Source organism: Pseudorca crassidens, chromosome 4 (genome assembly GCF_039906515.1).
Source record: "Pseudorca crassidens isolate mPseCra1 chromosome 4, mPseCra1.hap1, whole genome shotgun sequence".
NCBI classification, from domain to species: domain Eukaryota; kingdom Metazoa; phylum Chordata; class Mammalia; order Artiodactyla; family Delphinidae; genus Pseudorca; species Pseudorca crassidens.
In genome coordinates, this window is record NC_090299.1 from 52,755,329 (window position 1) to 52,777,796 (window position 22,468).

Here is a 22,468-nt window from a genome sequence, read left to right on the forward strand (position 1 = left end):
CCTGTTGTTAACCATTTCTCCCCAATAGAAGATGTAAAGCAAACATTAATATTCTCAGAGAGAAGATATTACTCATTAAACAAGAATAGAATTTCATTAAAACAACAAAACAAAACATTAGAAAATGAAAAAAGAGCTTATAGGACTCAAAAATACGGTATGCCAAAAAAAAAAAAAAAATCAGTAGAAAGCCCAGGAAATGTCTGTCAGAAAACAGAGCAAAAGCAAAAAAGCCAAAGAGATGAAAAATAAAAAGGAAAAGGTATTTTTTTTAAATTAGAGGATCGATCCAGAAGGGCTAACACCTGACCAATAGGAGTTCTAGAAAGAGAAAACAGAGGTAAAGGAATTATTAAAAATTTTAAGAACGGAAAGACAGGAATCTTCATTGTGAAAAGGCCCAGCCAGTACCCAATGCTGTGAATGAAAGAAGACCCAAGGCACCTGAATAGGAGAAGACTAAAAACTTTTTATGGAAGAAAAACAGAGTATATATAAAGTTTCAAGCATCTGACCGCTCAGCAGGAAGACTGGAAGCCAGAAGATTTTTAAGTAAAGCCTTTAAAAATCTGAATGAATTCAAGCCTAGAATTCTGTATGTAACCAACAGTCAATCAAATGAGAATTTGAAGTAGACATTTTCAGATGTATGTGATCTCAAATATTTACTCTTATTAAGGGAGCTATTGGCAGAAATGCTCCAAAACAAGATCAAAAACAAAAAGAGCAAAACAGAGGATCCAGGAAATGGGATTCCAACCTAAGAGAAGAACAATTTCCAAAATGACAGTGAAGAGAGGTTCCAGGACAAAGTTTGTGCAACAGGACCAGAGCAGAGCGATTCCAGTTTGGAACAGGAGGTTGGAGGGTTCCAGGATGAGTGCCTGCAAGAAAAACACCAAAAGTAAAGATGATCTGACAGGTTTAACCACATGCAAAATTGTATTGTGGAGGGTCTTTTTAGAGTTGTTAAAGGGTAGAGGAAGAGGTAAGTGATTACAGAAAATTGCATAAGTGAAAAAATGGTTTAATTATGGACTGTATGAAAAAGATACATATTTTAGGAAAGGAAACATATTTATAGCATACTCCTTGCCTCAGCAGTGAATAATTTTTAAATAGTAATAATAATGTAAACTCTTAATATGGATTTAATCAAGAATTGATATATACTTATAATGGAATGATAGAGGGAGGAAAAGAGAATGTACATGAGCTAAAAATCCTCATTTATCATAAAAAAATCAGTAGATATTTGAAACTGATAAATTAAAAATAACAATATATACTTGTTACTTGAAATATGGGTGTAAATACCAGAAAAAGAAGCTGAAATTGGGCTTCCCTGGTGGCACAGTGGTTGAGAGTCCTCCTGCCGATGCAGGGGACACGGGTTCGTGCCCTGGTCTGGGAAGATCCCACATGCCGCAGAGCGGCTGGGCCCGTGAGCCATGGCCGCTGAGCCTGCGCGTCCGGAGCCTGTGTTCTGCAATGGGAGAGGCCACAACAGTGAGAGACCTGCGTACCGCAAAAAAAAAAGAAACAAAAAAAACTGAAAGTGGTTGTTCCTGAATAGTGGGCTAAGTATGATTGCATGTGTGTGTGTGTGTGTGTGTGTGTGTGTGTGTGTGTTGTGTATGTGTGTGTTGGGGAGGAGTGCATAAATAGGGAACTGCTGTTTTGTTGTTGTTGTTAAGTCTTTTAGCTGATTTGACTTCTGTTTATTGCCTGTAAAGATAGTATAGTGTGGTGGTTAGGTGATTAGATTCTGAAGCCAACTAACCTGGGTTTAAATTCTTGCTCTGCCACTCACTGGCTGTGTGACCTTGGGCAAGTTTTTCTTAACCTTGAGCTTTAGTTTTCTTATTTAATATATGGACAATAGTATCTTTTTTTTAAATAAATGTATGTATTTTTGGGTTTTTTTGGCTGCATTGGATCCTTGTTGCTGAGCACGGACTTTCTCTAGTTGTGGCGAGCAGGGGCTACTCTTTGTTGTGGGGCGCGGGCTTCTCATTGAGGTGGCTTCTCTTGTTGCAGAGCATGGGCTCTAGGCGCACAGGCTTCAGTAGTTGTGTCTCCCGGGCTCTAGAGCACAGGCTCAGTAGTTGTGGCGCATGGCCTTAATTGCTCTGTGGCATGTGGGATCTTCCAGACCAGGGCTCAAACCCATGTCCTCTGCATTGGCAGGTGGGTTCTTAACCACTGCGCCACCAGGGAAGCCCTGGACAATAGTATCTCATAGAAGTGTTGTGCAGATCAGTAAGTTAAGTTATAAGTTATGGGTTGAATTGTGTCCCCCCCAAAAGATATGTTGAATCTTGACATCCAGTACCTGTGAATGTGACCTCATTTGCAAATAGGGCCTTTGCAGATGCAATGAAATTAAGATGATGTCTTACTGGAGTAGGGTAGGCCCAAAATCCAATATGACTGGTGTCCTTATAAGAAGAGAAGAAGAGACACAGAAGAGAGACACACAAGGAGAATGTCATATGACAGGCAGAGACTGGAGTGTTGCATCAATAAGCCAAGGAACACCAGAGATTGCCAGCAATACCAGAAGCTAAGAGAAAGGCATGGAACAGATTCTCCCCTAGAGCCTTCAGGGAGAGCATGTTAATATCTTGATTTTGGACTTCTAGCCTCCAGAACCGTGAGAATGAGTTTCTATTGTTTAAAGCTAACCAGTTAGTGGTACTTTTTGTACCACTGGCAGCCCTAGGAAACTTATATATAAATATAAAGCATATAGATGGTCCTTGGAAAGTAGTAAGCAGTATATAACTATTAAACATTACGACTACAACTTTCATTAAAAAATAATTTTTAAGAAGTTATTTTTAAAAGATGTTAGAAGCCCTATTAGTAGCAGTTTATACAAAGTGATATGGCTGTACAGAAGAGGAAGTGACAGATTCTTTTCCTACAGGTGGTGGGAGGTCTTCTCAGAGGTACTGCCATTTGAAATAGTTTGAAGGAGTTTGCTAGATAAAGAAGCAGGGAAAGGATAATGTATGAAAATGTTTAGCATGTGCGTAAGTGGGGCTAATTTTGCTTCTGTCTGTCTGAAGGGACCTGGAGCTGGTGTGGATTCATTCTTAGCTATTGGAGAACAAAAAGCCTGTGGCAAATTTTTAAAAAATTGTAACTATACCTAATGTCTGCAGGCATGAGGGATAGTTGTCCCCATGTTTCCTGAATGATGTAAACTGGTGATAGTGATTCTGACCTGATGATGCATGGTTTATCTGTAACCCTGGTCTGTCTGTGTGAATACTGAACTTAGTGAGACTCAGTGAGTCTCATATGATGCCTCAATAGATGGCCCTCAAACCTAGTTCACAGTGTTAGGGTTAGACTTACCCATATCAAAGGGTCCCACGCAGCCTGGAGGTAGCTTTGGAGGGCAGGGGATCAGCACAGGGAGCCTGCTGAACTCCCAGGCCTGTTTCCTGCCCTCCAAGGCCCCCCACCACCCGCCTCGGCCACATTGGTCTTTGGGGGCATAAGAGGGAGGCTGGGGAGATCAGGAGAGGCAGGCAGGAGGGGCCCTCCCAGACCCGAAGAGCAGGAGAGGAGAGGAGAGGAGGGTGTTTGCCCCACCCACTCAAGCCAGGAAGCCTGCTGGGCTCCCAGGTGAGGTCACCTGCCCTCTGAGACCAGGGAAAGGGCACACCTGGGCCCCTTCTGTTCCTTGAGCCTAAGCCCCACGCCCCACAGCCCCCAGGGCCTTTTCCAGCCTTGTGGGTCCTAAGTATAGTCCCCGCCCACTGCCCAAATCTCACCCCTGCTTAGGCCCTGCATTCCACAGCCAAGGCCTTTCCCCCCCTTTTTTTTTATTTTCCCTTCTCCTCTTTTTTACTATTGTGGTACTGATGTATCTTTTGGTTGTTGATTCATCTATATTTTTATTTTTGTATTCTTTCTAACATATCATAATTTCCTAGTCTAATTTTATTTTTTACTTTGTTACTATGCTCTTTTTTTTTTTTTTGCCACCCCATGCAGCTTGCAGGATCTTGGTTCACGAGCCAGGGGTCGAACCAAAGCTCCTGCAGTGGGAGGTCCAAGTCTGAACCACTGGACTAACAGAGAACCTCAGACCCCAGGGAATATTCATGGGAGTGAGGTCTCACAGAGTTCCTCATCTCAACACCAAGACCCAGCTCTACCCAATAGCCTACAAACTCCAGTGTTGGAAGCCTCAGCCCAAACAACCAGTAAGACAGGAACACAATCTCACTCATTAAAAAAAGAAAACAATGAGACAACAAAAATATATGTCACAATAAAGGAGCAAGGTAAAAACATACAAGACCAAATAAACGAAGAGGAAATAGGCAAACTACCTGAAACAGAATTCAGAGTAATGATAGTAAAGGTGATCCACAATCTCGGAAATAGAAATGGAGGCATGGATTGAGAAAATACAAGAAAAGTTTAACAAAGATCTAGAAAAACTAAAGAACAAACAAACAGAGATGAACAACACAATAACTGAAATGAAAAATACACTACAAGGAATCAATAATGGAATAACTGAAGCAGAAGAACGAATAAGTGAGCTGGAAGACAAAATGGTGGAAATAACTACTGAGGAGAAGAATAAAGAAAAACGAAATAATTGAAGACAATCTCAGAGACCTCTGGGACAACACTAAATGAACCAAGATTCAAATTATGGGAGTCCCCGAAGAAGAAGAGAAAAAGAAAGGGTCTGAGAAAATATTTGAAAAGTTTATACTTGAAAACTTCCCTAACATGGGAAAGGAAATAGTCATCCAAGTCCAGGAAGCACAGAGGGTCCCATTCAGGATAAACCCTAGGAAAAACACAATAAGACACATACTAATCAAACTAGCAAAAATTAAGTTCAAAGAAAAAATATTAAAAGCAGCAAGGGCAAAACAAAATATAACATACAAAGGAATCCCCATAAGCTTATCAACTGAGTTTTCAGCAGAAACTCTGCAAAACAGAAGGAAGTGGCAGGATACACTTAAAGTGATGAAAGAGAAAAACCTACAACGAAGATTACTCTAGCCAGCAAAGATCTCATTCAGATTGGATGGAGAAGTCAAAAGCTTTTCAGACAAGCAAAAGCTAAGAGAATTCAGTACCATCAAACCAACTTTACAACAAATGTTAAAGAAACTTCTCTAGGCAGGAAACACAATAGAAGAAAAAGACCCACAAAAACAAACCCAAAACAATTAAGAAAATGGTAATAGGAACATACATATCGATAATAACTTTGAATGTAAATGAATTAAATGCCCCAACCAAAAGACACAGACTGACTGAATGGATACAAAAACAAGACCCATATATATGCTGCCTACACGACACCCACTTCAGACCTAGGGACACATACAGACAAAGTGAAGGGATGGAAAAAGATACTCCATGCAAATGGAAATCAAAAGAAAGCTCGAGTAGCAATACTCATATCAGATAGAATAGACTGTAAAATAAAGACTGTTACAAGAGATAAGGAGGGACACTACATAATGATCAAAGGATCAATCCAATAAAAAGATATAACAATTATAAATGTTTATGCACCCAACATAGGAGCACCTCAATACATAAGGCAAATGCTAGCAACCATAAAAGGAGAAATCGACAGTAACACAATAATAGTAGGGGACTTTAACGTCCCACTTACCCCAATGGACAGGTCACCCAAACAGAAAATAAATAAAGAAACATAAGCTTTAAATGACACAATAGACCACATAGATTTAATTGATATTTATAGACCATTCCACCCAAAAGTGGCAGAATACACTTTCTTCTCAAGTGCACACGGAACATTCTCCAGGATAGATCACATCTTGGGTCACAAATCAAGCCTCAGAAAATTTAAGAAAATTGAAATTGTATCCAGCATCTTTTCTGACTACAATGCCATGAGTTTGGAAATCAATTACAGGAAAAAAACTGTAAAAAACACAAATACAAGGCTAAACAGTGCACTACTAAATAACCAAGAGATCACTGAAGAAATCGAAGAAGAAATTTAAAAATACATAGAAACAGATGACAATAAAAACATGACAACCCAAAACCTATGGGATGAAGCAAAAGCAGTTCTATGAGGGAAGTTTATAGCAATTCAATCTCACCTTAAGAAACCAGAAAAATCTCAAATAAACAATCTAACCCTACACATAAAACAACCAGAGAAAGAATAACAAAGAAAACCCAAAGTCAGTAGAAGGAAAGAAATCATAAAGATCAGAGCAGAAATAAATGAAAATGAAGAAAACAATAGCAAAGGTCAGTAAAACTAAAAGCTGTTTTTTGAGAAGATAAACAAAATTGATAAACCCTTAGTCAGACTCATCAAGGAAAGAAGGGAGAGGACACAAACCAATAAAATTAGAAATGGAAAAGGAGAAATCACAACTGACACTGCAGAAATACAAAGGATTATAAGAGACTACTACAAACAACTATATGCCTATAAAATGGACAACCACAAAGAAATGGACAAGTACAACTGGAAAAGTACAATTTTCCAAGACTGAAGCAGGAAGAATTAGAAAATATAAACAGACCTATCACAAATAATGAAATTGAAACTGTAATTAAAAATCTTCCAACAAACAAGAGTCCAGGACCAGATGGCTTCAAAGGCGAATTCTATCAAACATTTAGAGAAGAGCTAACACCAATCCTTCTCAAACTCTTCCAAAACATTGCAGAGGGAAAAACACTCCCAAATTCATTCTACGAAGTCACCATCACCCTGATAGCAAAACCAGAAAAAGATAACACCAAAAAAGAAAATTATAGACCAATATCACTGATGAAAATAGATGCAAAAATCCTCAACAAAATACTAGCAAACAGAATCCAACAGCACATTACAAGGATCGTACACCATGATAAGTGGGATTTATCCCAGGGATACAAGGATTCTTCAATATACGCAAATCAATCAATGTGATACACCACATTAACAAATTTAAGAATAAAGACCATATGATCATCTCAATAGATGCAGAAAAAGCTTTTGACAAAATTCAACACCCATCTATGAAAAAAACTCTCCAGGTAATGGGCAGAGAGGGAACCTACCTCATCATAATAAAGGCCGTATATGACAAACCCACAGCAAGTAGCATACTCAATGGTGAAAAACTGAAAGCATTTCCACTAAGATCAGGAACAAGACAAGGATGTCCACTCTCGCCACTCTTATTCAACATTGTTTTGGAAGTCTTAGCCACAACAATCAGAGAAGGTAAAGAAATAAAGGGAATCCAAATAGGAAAAGAAGAAGTAAAACTGTCACTGTTTGCAGATGACATTATACTATATGTAGAAAATCCTAAAGATGCCACCAGAAAACTTCTAGAGCTCATCAATGAATTTGGTAAGGTTGCAGGATACAAAATTAATGCACAGAAATCTCTGGCATTCCTATACACCAACAACAAAAAATCGGAAAGAAAAATTAAGGAAACAGTGTCCTTTACCACAGCAACAAAAAGAAAAAAATACCTATGAATAAACCTGCCTAAGGAGGCAAAAGACTTGTACTCAGAAAACTGTAAAACACTGATGAAGGGAATGAAAGATGACATAAACAGATGGAAAAATATACCATGTTCTTGGGTTGGAAGAAGCAATACTCTGAAAATGACTATACTACCCAAAACAATCTACAGATTCAGTGCAGTGCATATCAAACTACCAATGGCATTCTTCACAGAATTAGAACAAAAAGTTTTACAATTCATATGGAAACACAAAAGACCCCGAAGAGCCAAAGCAATCTTGAGAAAGAAAAACAGAGTTGGAGGAATCAGGCTCCCTGACTTTAAACAATACCACAAAGCTACAGTAGTCAAGACAGTATGGTACTGGAACAAAAACAGAAATATAGATCAATGGTACAGGATAGAATGCCCAGAGATAAACCCATGCCCATATGGGCACCTAATTTACGACAAAGGAGGCAAGAACATACAATGGGGAAAAGACAGCCTCTTCAATAAGCGGTCCTGGGAAAACTGGACAGCTACATGTAAAATACTGAAATTAGAACACTACCTAACACCATACACAAAAATAAACTCCAGATGGATTAAAGACTTAAACATAAGACCAGACACTGTATAAAACTCTTAGAGGAAAACATAGGAAAAACACTCTTTGACATAAACCACAGCAAGATCATTTTGACCCACCTCCTATAGTAACAGAAATAAAAACAAAACTAAACAAATGGGACTTAATTAAACTTAAAAGCTTTTGCACAGCAAAGGAAACCTTAAACCAGTCAAAAAGACAGCCCTTAGGGCTTCCCTGGTGGTGCAGTGGTTGAGAGTCCGCCTGCTGATGCAGGGGACACGGGTTCGTGCCCTGATCCAGGAAGATCCCACATTCCGTGGAGCGGCTAGGCCCATGAGCCATGGCCGCTGAGCCTGCACGTCCGGAGCCTGTGCTCTGCAACAGGAGAGGCCCCAACAGTGAGAGGCCTGCCTACCGCAAAAAAAAAAAAAAAAAAAAAAGACAGCCCTCAAAATGGGAGAAAATATTTTCAAATGAAACAGCAGACAAAGGATTAATCGCCACAATATACAAACAGCTCATGGAGCTCAATCTCAAAGACAAACACTCCAGTTAAAAAAATGGGAGGAAGACCTAAACAGACATTTCACCAAGGAAGACATACAAATGGCCGAGAGGTACATGAAAAGATGCTCAACATCACTAATTATTAGAGAAATGCAAATCAAAACTGCAATGAGGTGTCATCTCATGCTGGTCAGAATGACCATTATCAAAAAATCTAGAAATAACAAATGCTGGAAGGGGTATGGTGAAAAGGGAGCCCTCCTGCACTGTTGGTGAGAATGTAAATTGATACAACCACTATGGAAAACAGTATGAAGTTTCCTTAAAAAACTAAGAATAGAACTACCATATGACCCAGCAATCCCACTACTGGGCATATACCCTGAGGAAACCGTAATTCAAAAAGAGTCATGTACCACAGTGTTCATTGCAGCACTATTTACAGTAGCCAGGACATGGAACCAACATAAATGTCCCTCGACAGATGAATGGATAAAGAAGGTGTGGCACATATAGGCAATGGAATATTACTCAGCCATAAAAAGAAACGAAGTTGATTATTTGTAGTGAGGTAGGTGGACCTAGAGTCTGTCATACAGAGTTAAGTAAGACAGAGAAAAAGAAATACCGTATGCTAACGCATATATATGGAATCTAAAAAAAAAAAAAAAAGGTACTGATGAACCTAGTTGCAGGGCAGGAATAAAGAGGTAGACATAGAGAATGGACTTGAGGACATGGGATGGGAGGGGGAAGCTGGGCGAAGTGAGAGTAGCATCTCCATATATACACTACCAACTGTAAAATAGTTGGCTGGTGGGAAGCAGCAGCGTGGCACAGGGAGATTGGCTCCGTGCTTTGCAATGACCTAGATGGGTGGGATAAGGAGGATGGGAGGCAGGCTCAAGAGGGAGGGGATATGGGGACATGTGTATGCATATGGCTGATTAGCTTTGTTGTACAACAGAAGCTAACACAGTATTGTGAAGCAGTTATGCTCCAATAAAGATCTATTAAAAAATAAATAAAATAAAATATTGGCTATATCCCCTGTGTCATACAATATATTCTTGTAGCGTATTTATTTTATATGTAGTAATCTATGTCTCTTAACCCCGTACCCCTTTCTTGCCAAAAGGGAATTTCTTGAAACTGAAATTTATTAACTCTAAAGAGAAGTTGCTGACTAATTCCTGTTCACTAATTCAGTGTTGTAGAGACAGCAGGTGGGAACTAGAACTCAGTAGTGTGGTTCACTATTTACTGACTCCCCACTGTTATGTGTCACGTAGCACTGTGCTAAGAACAGGAGGTGCAAATGTGTGTAAGAGATAGTCTCTGTCTTCCAAGAGCTTCAGGCTAATGAGGAGATGGACAGTAAAAAGATAATTTCAATATGGTGTGATTATATTCTTTGATACAGGTTGAAAAAAGGTAATACATGTTCATAGAGAAGGAAATCTGAGATTAGGGACCAGACCTACTGACATAGAGTAAAAAATATCCAAAGCAGTGAATTTTTACCACTTGAGTCATTAAAAATTGGTAACATAAGTTGCAGTGCTTTTTAAAAGTATAGATTAAAATTAGTTTAGTTAAAAATTGAAATATAATGGCAGTTATTTAAAATTGATACAGAAATGAAATGTGTGTTAGGCTGAATAACTGTCTTATGAGGGACGCAAATAAATCACTAACTTAAATAATCATAGATAACTATGAAGGATTAAAACTAATTCCATATTTTAAAGGAGAAGGGAGTTTGGTTTTAGCAATTAGAATAGTAACAAAACACTGAGGCAAATATTAATAGAAATATTTAATTACTTAGGGAATAAAAATAATGTGAATACTATGGGGTTGTTTTTTATATATTTATAAAACAACAGACAAACATGATTACTTTCCTTAGACATTACTAGATAAGTAGAGGAAGTCTGGAGAGTAAATCTAATTTATTCTTATTTTAGCAGAGTACTTGGTAGTCTAATTTTACTTAAAAATTAATTTAAGTTGTTTTGGATATTTGCAGTATTTACTTGATTAAGAGCTGAGTGAAGTACAGTACCATAGAAAGCACAGATACAGAATTATATTGGTAATTTTAGACAATGAATTTAGAAAATAAAATTGCTAAGTGCTACATATGCTGTGTGTGTATGTATGTTTCAGGAGAGATTTAAATTTTATTATTCTTTCCTCAGAATAATTATTCCTTACTTTTACTGATTAGTTTGTTACCTAAAAAGGGAAAATTTTGGACTAAAGCATTACTATCTAAAAGTTCAATAATATTCTTTTCTTCTTTAGATATTTGAATGAAGCAAAGATTTATTTTACATTGTAATTTTCATTTAAGTTGATGTTTAGGTGAAGGTGATTTTTTTAAAATAATGTGCAGCAAAGTCTGAGATGCATGGTAATTCTGTGTTTTATTTTTCAGAAAGAATTCTTTGTGGAACTTGGCTTAACTGCAGGGCAACTTGGTATAGATGACTCTACACAAGTGCCTCCTGGTTAGTATTTCTCCCATATGGCATATACTAAATGAAAATGAGAGTGAGGTTAAGGTTTATCTTGCCATTTCCAAATTAATCTAGTAACTTTTTTAATATCTGACAACTAACATGCTTTTTGCCTCTCCTTGGTTGCTATTAATTATTGAATAGAATCTTACATGTTACAATTATTAGAGTTCAACTAGATATTTGTCTTTTTATTTGAGGGTCTTTAAAATAATTTTGAAAACTCATTAGACATATGTAAGTCATTTTGTTGGCAAAATTCTAAGAGAATGGCTCAATAAATTTTCATGAATTGGACACACCTAACTAAATTACCACCCAGATCAATAAACTGAAGCCCCTTCCTACCATCTTTCAATCTTTATCCCCTGTGTCAAGGATAACCACTATTTTTACTGTTCAGGTCTCATCTCTTGCCTCCTCACACTGTCCCTCCCCCTCCTGCTACTCCCATCCCCACTTCCACACACATGTATGTTCTCTCTCTAATCATACTTGAGAAACTGCTGCAAAATTTTCAAGTGTCCAGATAGATGGCTCTGCCTCCTCTAAATCTTCTGCATCATGATCATCACCATCACCATCATCTTTAGAGGATTTCAGCAGATCTTCAAGTTCCTTGTTGGTAAGGGTTTCTCTACGCTCTTCTGCGTGGTCCTCAACATTGTCTTCAATCATGTCAGAGAAGCCTTCCCCACCAAACTTCCCCTGCAACATTCAAAATACTACTGACTTCTGCATCAGTAGTGGAGAAGCCCCTGAAATCACTGATCACCTCACTCCAGAACTGCCTCCAGCGTGCATCGGCGGTCTCAGGACTTAAGGCATCTACAGCCTCTGCGGGAAGCAAAACTGCACCTGCAGTTGTGAAGCTCTTTCGTAAATCAATAATGCTGCTCAGTCAGGGTTAGCATCAGGGGCAGCACGAAACGTCCTGAAGGCAAGGTAGGTGTTAATTCACCTCAGTGTGCTGCTGCAGGAGACAGGAACATCATGTCCACATTCTCGCCAGTGAAGCAGAGAATGTTGTCAGTTATGAGGAGGACCTTGAATGGCAGCCCCTTCTCTTCATCCCTTTACTTCAGGAATGAAACACTGATGGAACCTCTCCAAGAACAAAATGGCCATTGCCCAAGCCTTCTTGTATTGCTAGAACATAGGCAGGCAATTTTTGGTTTTGTTCTTGAGGGCCTGGGGATTGCTTGCTCAGTAGATGAGGCCTGGCTTGATCACGTGACCTGTTGCATTGCCAGACAGCACCAGCCTAAGATGATCTTTCCAGGCCCTGAACCCTGGGGCCTACTTTGCTGTCTTATGGATATAAGTACGATTGGACATCTTCCAGAACAAGCCCATTTCATCACAATTGAAGATTTGCTCTGGAAGGTAGCCTTTCTCTTCTATAAGTTTTTTGAGCTCTTCTGAGAACGCTGAAGCTCCCTTGGCATCAGCCAATGCTGATTCTCCCATGATCTCTAAGTTCTTGAGGCTGTAGCACTTTACATAGTTAGCCAGCCATCCCTTATGAGCCTTAAACTCCTTCATTCTCCTCAACTCCGTCACAGTAGTATTCACAGAGGCTAAGTGCTTTTTCACACATCATTTTGCCATGAACAGGGATATGCTTCTGTGACATGTCCTCCAGCCACATACTTGACGCCTTTGCGAGCAATTTGTCATGAATGAGAGACCACTTTTGCTGTTGTAGGGGCAGCACAAACACTTCCACAAATTTCAGCTTCTTTCTGCTTTATTTTGCAAATGCTCAATTTGTTCTTACTGACCTTATGGCCCACGTTGGCAAGAAATATGCCGCTTTTCAAAAGATCTAAGATTTTAATTTTCTTGTTGAGAGATAGCACTTAACGCTCCCTCTTAGCCTTTGAGGGATTGTTTAGCTTTTTAAAAAAATATTATTATTATTTTTAACATCTTTATTGGAGTATAATTGCTTTACATAGCTTTTGAGGGATTGTTTTGACCACTTAATTGCTCTTTAGGAGCCATTTTTTCACAGTAACAAAGGGTGCACACAACGTAAGTGACAAACGAGACACAAGGTGAACAATACTCAAGCACAAGTGCTGGAGACTGAGGATCCATGAAATGGCGGGAGACTACAGCAGGGTATGCCAACACATCAGTTCATTCACACAGATTCAGTGTAGTGCTTGGCACACAGCAAATTCAAGTTTTGCTTTTTTGAACTTTCTGGAATTATTTTTCAAATGTTTTCAATCCGTGGTTGGTTGAATCCACAGACATAGGGGGCTGACTATTATCCGTAGTGCTGCTGTGCATATTCTTGTGTAAGTCTCCTGGTGCACATAGGTATAAGATGTGCACCTGAGAGCGATGTGCTGCTATCGTAGGGCGTGCATATATTCAGTGTTAGTAGATGTTGCCAAACAGTTTTCCAAGATGGCTGTACTGATTCACACTCCTACCACCTTTGTATGAGAAGCTCATTTGCTCCATTTCCTTTGCATTTAGAATTGTCAGTCTTTTTTCATTTTAGCCATTGTGATGGGTGTGTATTTCATAATGGTTTTAATTGCATTTCTCTGGTGACTGATGTGGTTGGGCATCTTTTCATATGTTTATTGGTCCGTTGGATTACCTCTTCTGTAAAGAACCTGTTCACAGCTTCTGCCTATTTGTGTCAGACAGTTGTCTTTTTTAAATTGACTTACCGGGAGTGCTTTACATGTTCTAAGTACAAGTCCTTTGCTGGATATATGTATTGCAAATACAGTCTTCCTCTCTGTGACTTACCTTTTCACTCTCAGTGGTACCTTTTGATGAACAGATGTTTCTCGGTTTTAATATGATCTAGTTTAGGAGGTTATTTCCATTATGATTGGTACTTTAAAGACAAATCTTTGTTTCTCCCATACAGTCTTTTTAAATGGCATTTGTATAGTAGGATTTCCTATAAAGTATTAAGACTTTTATTAGATTTGCTTTCATGGTAGATTAGAGTAGAAGTAGGGATTTGCAAATAAAGCTATCAATAAGTTTTGTTTTTAAGAAAAAAAGTCAAAGATGAATGGACAAACATTTGTGTTGTGAGAAGATATTCTGTATTATTTTAACAAAGAAAATTAGTTTATCAATCTTTTCTTCTGATTAAATATATTTCCTTTTCATTTCTACAAACTTGAAATAACTTAGAAAAAAGATTTTTCCACATATAAAGATAAATATTCTTATAGTTTCCTGGAGAGCCATTCAGCTTTGAAAATAATTAAAAGCATCAACACCAGAAAACATTTACATAATATTGTTCTAAATGTGGCTGATTATATTTGTGTCTAATAATTTTATTTATTTTATCATTTTTAGAACTTTTTGAAAATGAGCATGTACGTATTGGGCAAAAAGGTAAGCTTTTGATTATACTTATTTTAATTTCTGAAAATGAGATAGTCTCAAGTAAATGTGTCGTATACCCTCAACTGAAATTTAATCTCTGAGAAGCTAAAGACCTAAAAAGGAATAAAATTTAACAGTGTAGATAAAACAATGGGAATCTTTATAAAGAGGGGAAATGCATCAATTTGGCTTTATCAATAAATGTCAGGTAAAGAAGTACACAGATGGTTCACTAAAAAGGAAATGATAAATGCAGGCACGCATTTCTCAAGGATATTAGCTTAATCCATTCAACAGTAGAATTTCATTTTAAAATCAAAGAGCCACATTCTCTCTTTGATGTGCCCACACCCTTCTCATTAGTGTTAATAGGAATATGCTCCTGCATCAGGAGAGAATAATAGCTGTCACACTTCCCAGCGACTGTTCACCATGGTAGGGCTTAATAACTGAAGCAGCTGTTAGTGTTCTGGAGAACAAATTTTCCCCATCTTTTTAAGATTCTTTTCCTTATTTTTATAAATCCTGTTTTGTCTTTGAAATATGAAGTGCAGGTAAGTCTTGTGTCAGAATAAGTCTTCTATGGCAATTATATTATCATGTTCTAAACTCCCTAGTTCAATTTTTCAGAATCCTATTTATTTAGAAGACTGCATTTGTAAGATTTGATATTTTCATTAAACACAATTGCAAGTTATCATGTGGTCCCTTTGTTTCATTCTCATTTAGTGTAAGATTTTTTTCCTTTTTCTTTTAAGAAGAAAATATAAGAAAACAAAACTGTTTGACAAATATCAGCAGTTGTCTAGTATTTCTTCTTTTGTTTTTATTTTTTGGTTTTGTTTGTTTGTTTTGGACGGGGGCTTAATTTCCAGACTTAATAGCTAGTATTTTCATTAACATAAAGATGAAAACAAAAGGATAATATATTAATTTTGTGAACTTGACTGCTTATGAATAATTTTTGGCCTTTTTAAAAGGTTATCAGATCTTTTTTGTTTTTACTTCTTTAAAAATCCCTCTCTTCTGTTGATTTTGGCAGATAGCTAAAATGTCATCGAATAGAATGGATATCTACATTCTTTAGAATTCTCAGTCATAATACTTCAAATAGCATACCACTTCCAAATACTAGAACATTCATGACTTAGTAGAATATGCATAAGAAATTTAGGGTTTCTGTAGCTATGACTTCATGTGATGATGAAATCCAAAAATTATTCTACATACGCATCACAAGTTTCACATCCATGGAGCTATAGTTAAAGCACAGTGAAATCAAGGTACCTACATTAAAAACTTTCACCTGGTGGGGTAGGAGGTGGAGGAGCTTACAGCTTGAAACTTACAGGGCTGTAAATAAGACCACATCAAAAATCTGAGAGTAAAAGAAGATTGTCAAGATATGATGCAATTATGTTAGACATAAAGATGAAATGTTAGCTTCCCAAAAGATTTTTAAAGATTTCAATGTTATTTCTTACATTATGAATTTTCTGATGAGATTTTAATATACTTTTGACAGTTCTATCAGAACAAGATAGTGCTGCTGCTCAACAGTATATCAGACAAGGAAGTCCCACAGCACTGAGAGCTGAATTATGGGCTCTCATTTTGAATATTTCCAGCCAACCTGAGGTAAGAAGAAAAAGGATGGGCCAGATTTGATATTTGTTTTTCAAAGTAGAAATATTTTTTTCTTAGTCTAATATTTACTCCCTTTTTAATTTTCAAATTCACTGTAGTTTAGAGTTCTAAGATAAGATTAACATATAATTTAATCACTGTGTGCTTAACATAGACGTTTTTGTTATTAATAATTAGTTGGATAGGGTGAACCTATACATACAACAGAACAATAAGTAAAATCTTAAGAAGTGGGGTCCACCAATTCAGATCAGTGAAGATGTGTGGTAGAACTGGGAGTTATAATAGAGAGAAATAAAGATAGACAGCTTGATATACGTAAATGACTACTTTGTCCCTACAGTTGCTTTCAAAATATGCATGATTTTTATGGGTTTAAAAATTGACAGATTATGTGGGAATGTTATTTTTCTAAGTATAAGAACATCTTATTTTAGGAAATAAAATGAATATGAAGAGAAATCAGCAAAAGACAGGTAATAGATTCAACAAAGAAACAAGTGTAAGACATTGATTCTTTTTGAAATATTTTGGAGAATTTTTTTTTTTTTTTTTTTTTTGCTGAAGCCCACTGATCCTATAAGTCATCTATTTAAAGATTTTAATAAATAGCAAACTAATAGTTCCCTAACCTAGCAGTTAAAAACATGGGTTTTGTTTAGAATCATATGACCTAGTTTCAACTCCTAGCTCCCTCAACTTATTTGAAATAAGTCATTGAGTGAGTTAAATTTCTTCAAACTTCAACTTACCCATACTTAGATATAGGTAATAATTTTTATATCCCAGTGTGGTTGAAAGAATTAAATGAAATCTATGTGAGTCTTTTATTAACACAGTACTTGATATAACAGGTCACCATTGATGGTAGCAATAGTAATTACATATTACATGTAATTATGTTATAAATTAATTATAATTTATAATAATGCAGTTTTTAAGAAAATCAAACATTATTAACATATATTATAAAAACTACACCTGTAACCTTTGCAAATTATGTGTGCATGCTTGTGTGTGTGTGTGTGTGTGTGTGTGTGTGTGTGTGTGTATTTTAAATCTCCCGCTCTGAACAGCACTATCAAAAATCACTTGCTTCCTTTTTGAAAGAATAAACCTTGTGATTTATTTTAGAGCAGTTTTAAACCAAATGATACTACTGATGTTTTGAGGTGACACTTTAAAAGTAACAGTTTACAAAACAGTTTTGAGTGCACTGGGCATTTTTTGTGAGTGTATCAACTCTTGTAGAAGAGGTAGTAGTTCTTGTCCTGACCTGTGTAGATGACCTACCAACTTCACTGATCAGGAGCTAAGTTAGCAAGTCCTGTCTCTGCAGAGGAACTAACTACTACCATTTCAGAAATAGATTTAGAATTTTTCCAGAAGTATAGTTGTAGAATAAAAGTAGTAATCCCAGATAATGATTGTATAAAGTTCAAAGGCAGTTTTTACACTTGAATTCTGGAGTTAAGTTATCTTGATTTTCTATATTCAAAATGGCAAATCTGTAAATAGAAATTAATATTATCAGAAGGCAATCTTGATTTTATTGAATAAAACATTTTCTATCACTTACACTTATTTTCACTGTAAATGTGTGACCTGAACAAACTATAGCAGTTCCGAAATAATTGTTGTAGGTGGTACATTAGAGGGTGGAGGGGGAGAGAGCGAGAGGCAGAGAGAGGGAGAATACCTACTTCTTATGAAGAATACTTTATCAGAACTTTTTGTTCAATTACTTTCCAATCACTTAAAATAAGCTACACATACAAATGCATCATAGTTGAGGAGTTAGATAAATGGAATATTTCAAATTTCACACTCATAAAGCTATTTTTAAAATCTTACCTCAATAGAAAGACTTGGGATTTAATGCTTTAAGTTCCTAGCAGTTAATTTATTTAGTACTTTTACTAGAACGTTATTTAACTTTGATTTTTTTCTCTTTTTAAGAAAATATGTGATAAGTTTTAAAGAATTGCTTTTATATATTTTCTTTTCTACAGCTCTCTAGATCTCTGGATCAAAATATCCATATTTAGTAAACATTCATATTTAAATCTTTTTGCTTAATTTCAGTTTGCTAATTAAAAGTAGAAAATTGTCTCATACTTTGCTCTAGGTTCTTGCTTACTGATAAGATAGCCAAGATGAGTATTAACATTTAAGATTTCCTTTAGTGATTTCACAATAAGGTTCTCCACAACCTGACCTAAAGGTCTGCAATAATGCCTGACCATCCTAGATCTTTCTGGTCAGCTCATCTTGTCTTCCCAGTGCCTGTTTCTGTCCTTCACTCTCCTCAGCCACTTTCAGAGTCTTAGCAAAAGATCTCACCTTCTCCTAACCAGAGAAAACAGAAGTCATCAGAAGGAACTCATTCAAATTCCTTCCACCAAACCTGTAAACTTACTTGCATCAGCACCTGTTCTTGCCTCTACTTTTACATCTAAACCTTGTGCAAGAAAAGTCTATGCTAGATGCTCCTACTTCCTTAATCCCATTAATCACTCAGTCTACCATAGTCTGGCGTACACCCCACTACATGACTATAACTGTCCTAGCTAAAGTTACCAAGTAACAGTGGATACATTTTAGTCTTTACATCTACTGCATTTGATACTATTATCTATTCTGCCCTTGAAATATTCTTGGTCTTTAATTTAGTTCATCCTGTTTTCTTAGTTCTTCTTTCCCTCTTTTTCTTTTTTTCTTTTTTTTTAAGTCTGCATTTGGGTTCGCCTGCTAGACCTCAAGTGCTTGTATTTCTCAGAATTCCATTTTGATCCTCTTTTCACCCTGCACATTTTCCCTGGACTGTCTCATCCACAGTCACCTTTTCCATAATGGCTTCAACTCTGTTTTCAACCAAACTTTGTCTTAAGCCTAAAACCTTTATTTCCAGTTTCCTGCAGAACTCTAATACATGGTCTGAAAGTGTATCAGACTCATGATATCTAAAAGAAAAGGTATAATCTTTACCTCAATTTATTTGTGGTCATCCAAGAGATGCTGAATTATCTCTCTTCCCACCTAAAAAAAAAAAAAACCTTGTCAGACTTTTGTCTTCTTGGATATTCTACTTTTCTTTCACGTGCAGTTTATTCCATCACCTTTTCTGAGAAGCCTTCCTAATATCTCCTCTACCTTGTCTTCTCCCAACTCCATCACTGCTACTCTTAGATACTTACTTCATTTTTCTCCCACCATAACCAGTGCAGGAGCAAAGACCTAAAGACAGAGAAACATATACCATACTTCTTACTTTATTTGGCTGCCTCCCTTTCTAGATTGAGTACCTGAGGACAGGGATTTTTTTCTTCTTCATCATCTGTAAAGTCAGTATCTTGTACAGCGTCTAGAAATGGTCAGCTCATCTAAATGCTTAATGAACAATTAAGTATAAACTGTTAGGAATGTTCTGTGAGTTCTTTGACTTCCTGAGAGTATATTTCCTTTTTTCTTTAGTTAAAGAGAGAGTGTGTAAGTCTGCATAAAATATAAAATAGATACATACACTAAAATTTAAATATTCTCTGATGCTAAAAATTTGGGCTATTTTGCTTTTCAAAGATTGCTTTTTATAATCATAATTTATTACTGTTAAATATCTATTTTGCCAAAGCTTATACAAAATACTCTTGAAATATCCTATTATATTATTGCTAATTGTTATATTTTATAAATTCTTGTTTTATAATGTCTTTGGTATTAGGGTAATGTTGGCCTCATAAAATGAATTAAGAAGTATTCCTTCTGCTTCTGTCCTCTGAAGGAGATTGTAGAATACTGGCAGAATTTCTTCCTTAAATGTTTGGTAGAATTCACCAATGAGGCCCTCTGGGCCTGGTACTGTCTGTTTTAGACACTTATTAATTATTAAATCAATTACTTTAATAGATGTAGGCCTATTCCGATTGTCTGTTTCTTCTTGTGTGAGTTTCAGCAAATTCTGTCTTGTTCAAGTAATTGATCCATTTCATCTAGGTTATCAAATTTGTGGACAGAGAATTGTTCATAGTATATACCTTTATTATCCTTTTAATGTCCATAGGATCTGTAGTGATGTACCCTCCTTCATTTCTGATTTGGGTAATTTGTGTCCTTTCTCTTCTTTTTTTTAGTTAGCCTGGCTAAAGGCTCATTCGTTTTATTGATCTTTTCAAAGAACTAGCTTTTTGTTTCAATTTTTTTCTCTATTGATTTCCTGTTTTCAATTTCATTTATTTCTGCTCTAATTCTTATCATTTCTCTTCTTCTGCTTACTTTCAATTTAATTTGTTCTTCTTTTTCTAGTTTCCTAAGGTGGAAACTTAGATTATTGATTTTTAGATCTTTCTTGTTTTCTAATTTATGCATGCATTCAATTCTATAAATTTCCATCTAAGCACTGCTTTTACTGCATCCCACAAATTTTGATAAGTTACCTTTTCATTTAGTTCAAAATATTTTTAACTTTCTCTTGAGATTTCTTCTTTGACCCATGTGTTATTTAGAAGTATGTTGTTTAATCTCCCTGTATTTGGGGATTTTCCAGTTATCTTTTTGTTATTGATTTCTAGTTTAATTCCACTGTGGTCTGAGAGCAGACATTGTATGAATTCTATTCTTTTAAATTTGTTAAGGCTATGTTTTATGACCCAGAATGTGGTCTATCTTAGTGAATGTTCCATGTGAGTTTGAGAGGAATGTGTATTCTACTGTTATTGGATAAAGTAGTGTACAGGTGTCCATCATATCCAGTTGATTGATGGTGTTGTTGAGTTCAACTTCGACCTTACTGATTTTCTGCCTGCTGAATCTATTTCTGATAGGGAGGTGTTGGAGTTTTATTTCAATTGGAAATGCATGGTTTATTTAATAAAGGGTGCTGATAACCATCCTTCTGAAAGAAAACTCAGACCTTTGGCTTACCATATATAAAAATAAATTCCAGGTAGGTTATAAACATTTAAATTAAAAATATCAATTTTAGGGGCTTCCCTGGTGGCGCAGTGGTTGGGAGTCCGCCTGCCGATGCAGGGGACACGGGTTCATGCCCCGGTCCGGGAAGATCCCACATGCCGTGGAGCGGCTGGGCCCGTGAGCCATGGCCACGGAGCCTGCGCGTCCGGAGCCTGTGCTCCACAGCGGGAGAGGCCACAACAGTGAGAGGCCCGCGTACCGCAAAAAAAAAAAAAAAAAAAAAAATCAATTTTAGAAAAAACTAGAAAAATATTTGTATAAACATGTGATGTAGGAGAGCCTTGCCTAAGGGAAGCAAGAAAATCCAAAGCCATAAAGAATTTTTTTAAAATTTGTCAATGAATACCATAAACAAAAATCAAACAACACATATTAATTTGAAGAAAAAGTATTTGTAACACAAATGACAAAAGGTTAATCCTCATTATTAATAAAGAGCCTGACAAATTAATAAAATAAATGTAATCTAATAGAAAAATATGTAAGTCATTGAAGTGGAAATTCAAATGACCAGTAAGCACATGAAAGAATGTCAACTTTATTAGTATTTGGGAAAGTGCAAATTAATACAACAGGAAGATAACCATTTTTCATCCATGGAAAAGTTAAAATGGTGAGGATATAGGTAAACTTTGTGCTCTCATGGGTTGCTGGTGGGAATTTGAATTGATACTTTTTTGGAAAGTAGTTAGGCAATTTGTAGTCCAACTAAAGATATATGTGCGTGTGTGTGTGTATATATATATATATGGCCTTCAGCCTACAATCCTACCTTTGCCAGTTTATCCCATAGATACAAAAGCATATGTGCATGAGGATATTTATTGCAGTATTTGTAGTGACAAACAACTAGAAACAACCTGAGTAGCCATCTATAGGCTAAAGGAATGGTTAAATAAATTGTGATACATCTGTAGCACAGCTTCAAAAATATTAAAGTGTATGTAGTTATTAAAAAGACATAGAGAGATGACCATGATATACACTAGAAACTGAAAAATAAGTATAGAATGATTCCATTTTATGTTAAAAAAAACAACTAAAACCCTTAAATATTATATATTTTTATAAGCATGGAGAAAAGTATGGAAGAATACAAATTACAAATAATGTTACAAATACAATACAAATAACATTAGTTTCTTCAGTGTGGTGGCAGGGAAGAAGAAAAGGTTATTAACTTTTTCTTTATCCAGCTTTAGATTGTTTCACTTATTTTAATGGTCATATATCAGTTTGTAATTTTAAACTTATTTTATTTTTAAAAAGAGACATAACTCTAAGCATCTTAGCTTTTCCACTGTGTTCCCTAGAAGACATTAAAGTATAATACTATGCCCTTTGCCCGTTGTCAA

At 36.3% G+C, this 22,468-nt stretch overlaps 1 protein-coding gene across 8 annotated transcripts in view; it reads left to right on the top strand.

Annotated features, from left to right (window-relative positions):
* Window positions 1-22,468, top strand: part of TBC1D19 (TBC1 domain family member 19) — a 162,670-nt gene that overhangs the window by 76,940 nt on the left and 63,262 nt on the right. For all 8 annotated transcript variants that reach the window (XM_067735679.1, XM_067735683.1, XM_067735685.1 and 5 more), the window contains 3 exons: window positions 11,039-11,111; window positions 14,466-14,504; window positions 16,021-16,133. In XM_067735679.1, coding sequence (XP_067591780.1) covers window positions 11,039-11,111; window positions 14,466-14,504; window positions 16,021-16,133 — 225 coding nt within the window. The remainder of the gene's footprint in view (window positions 1-11,038; window positions 11,112-14,465; window positions 14,505-16,020; window positions 16,134-22,468) is intronic.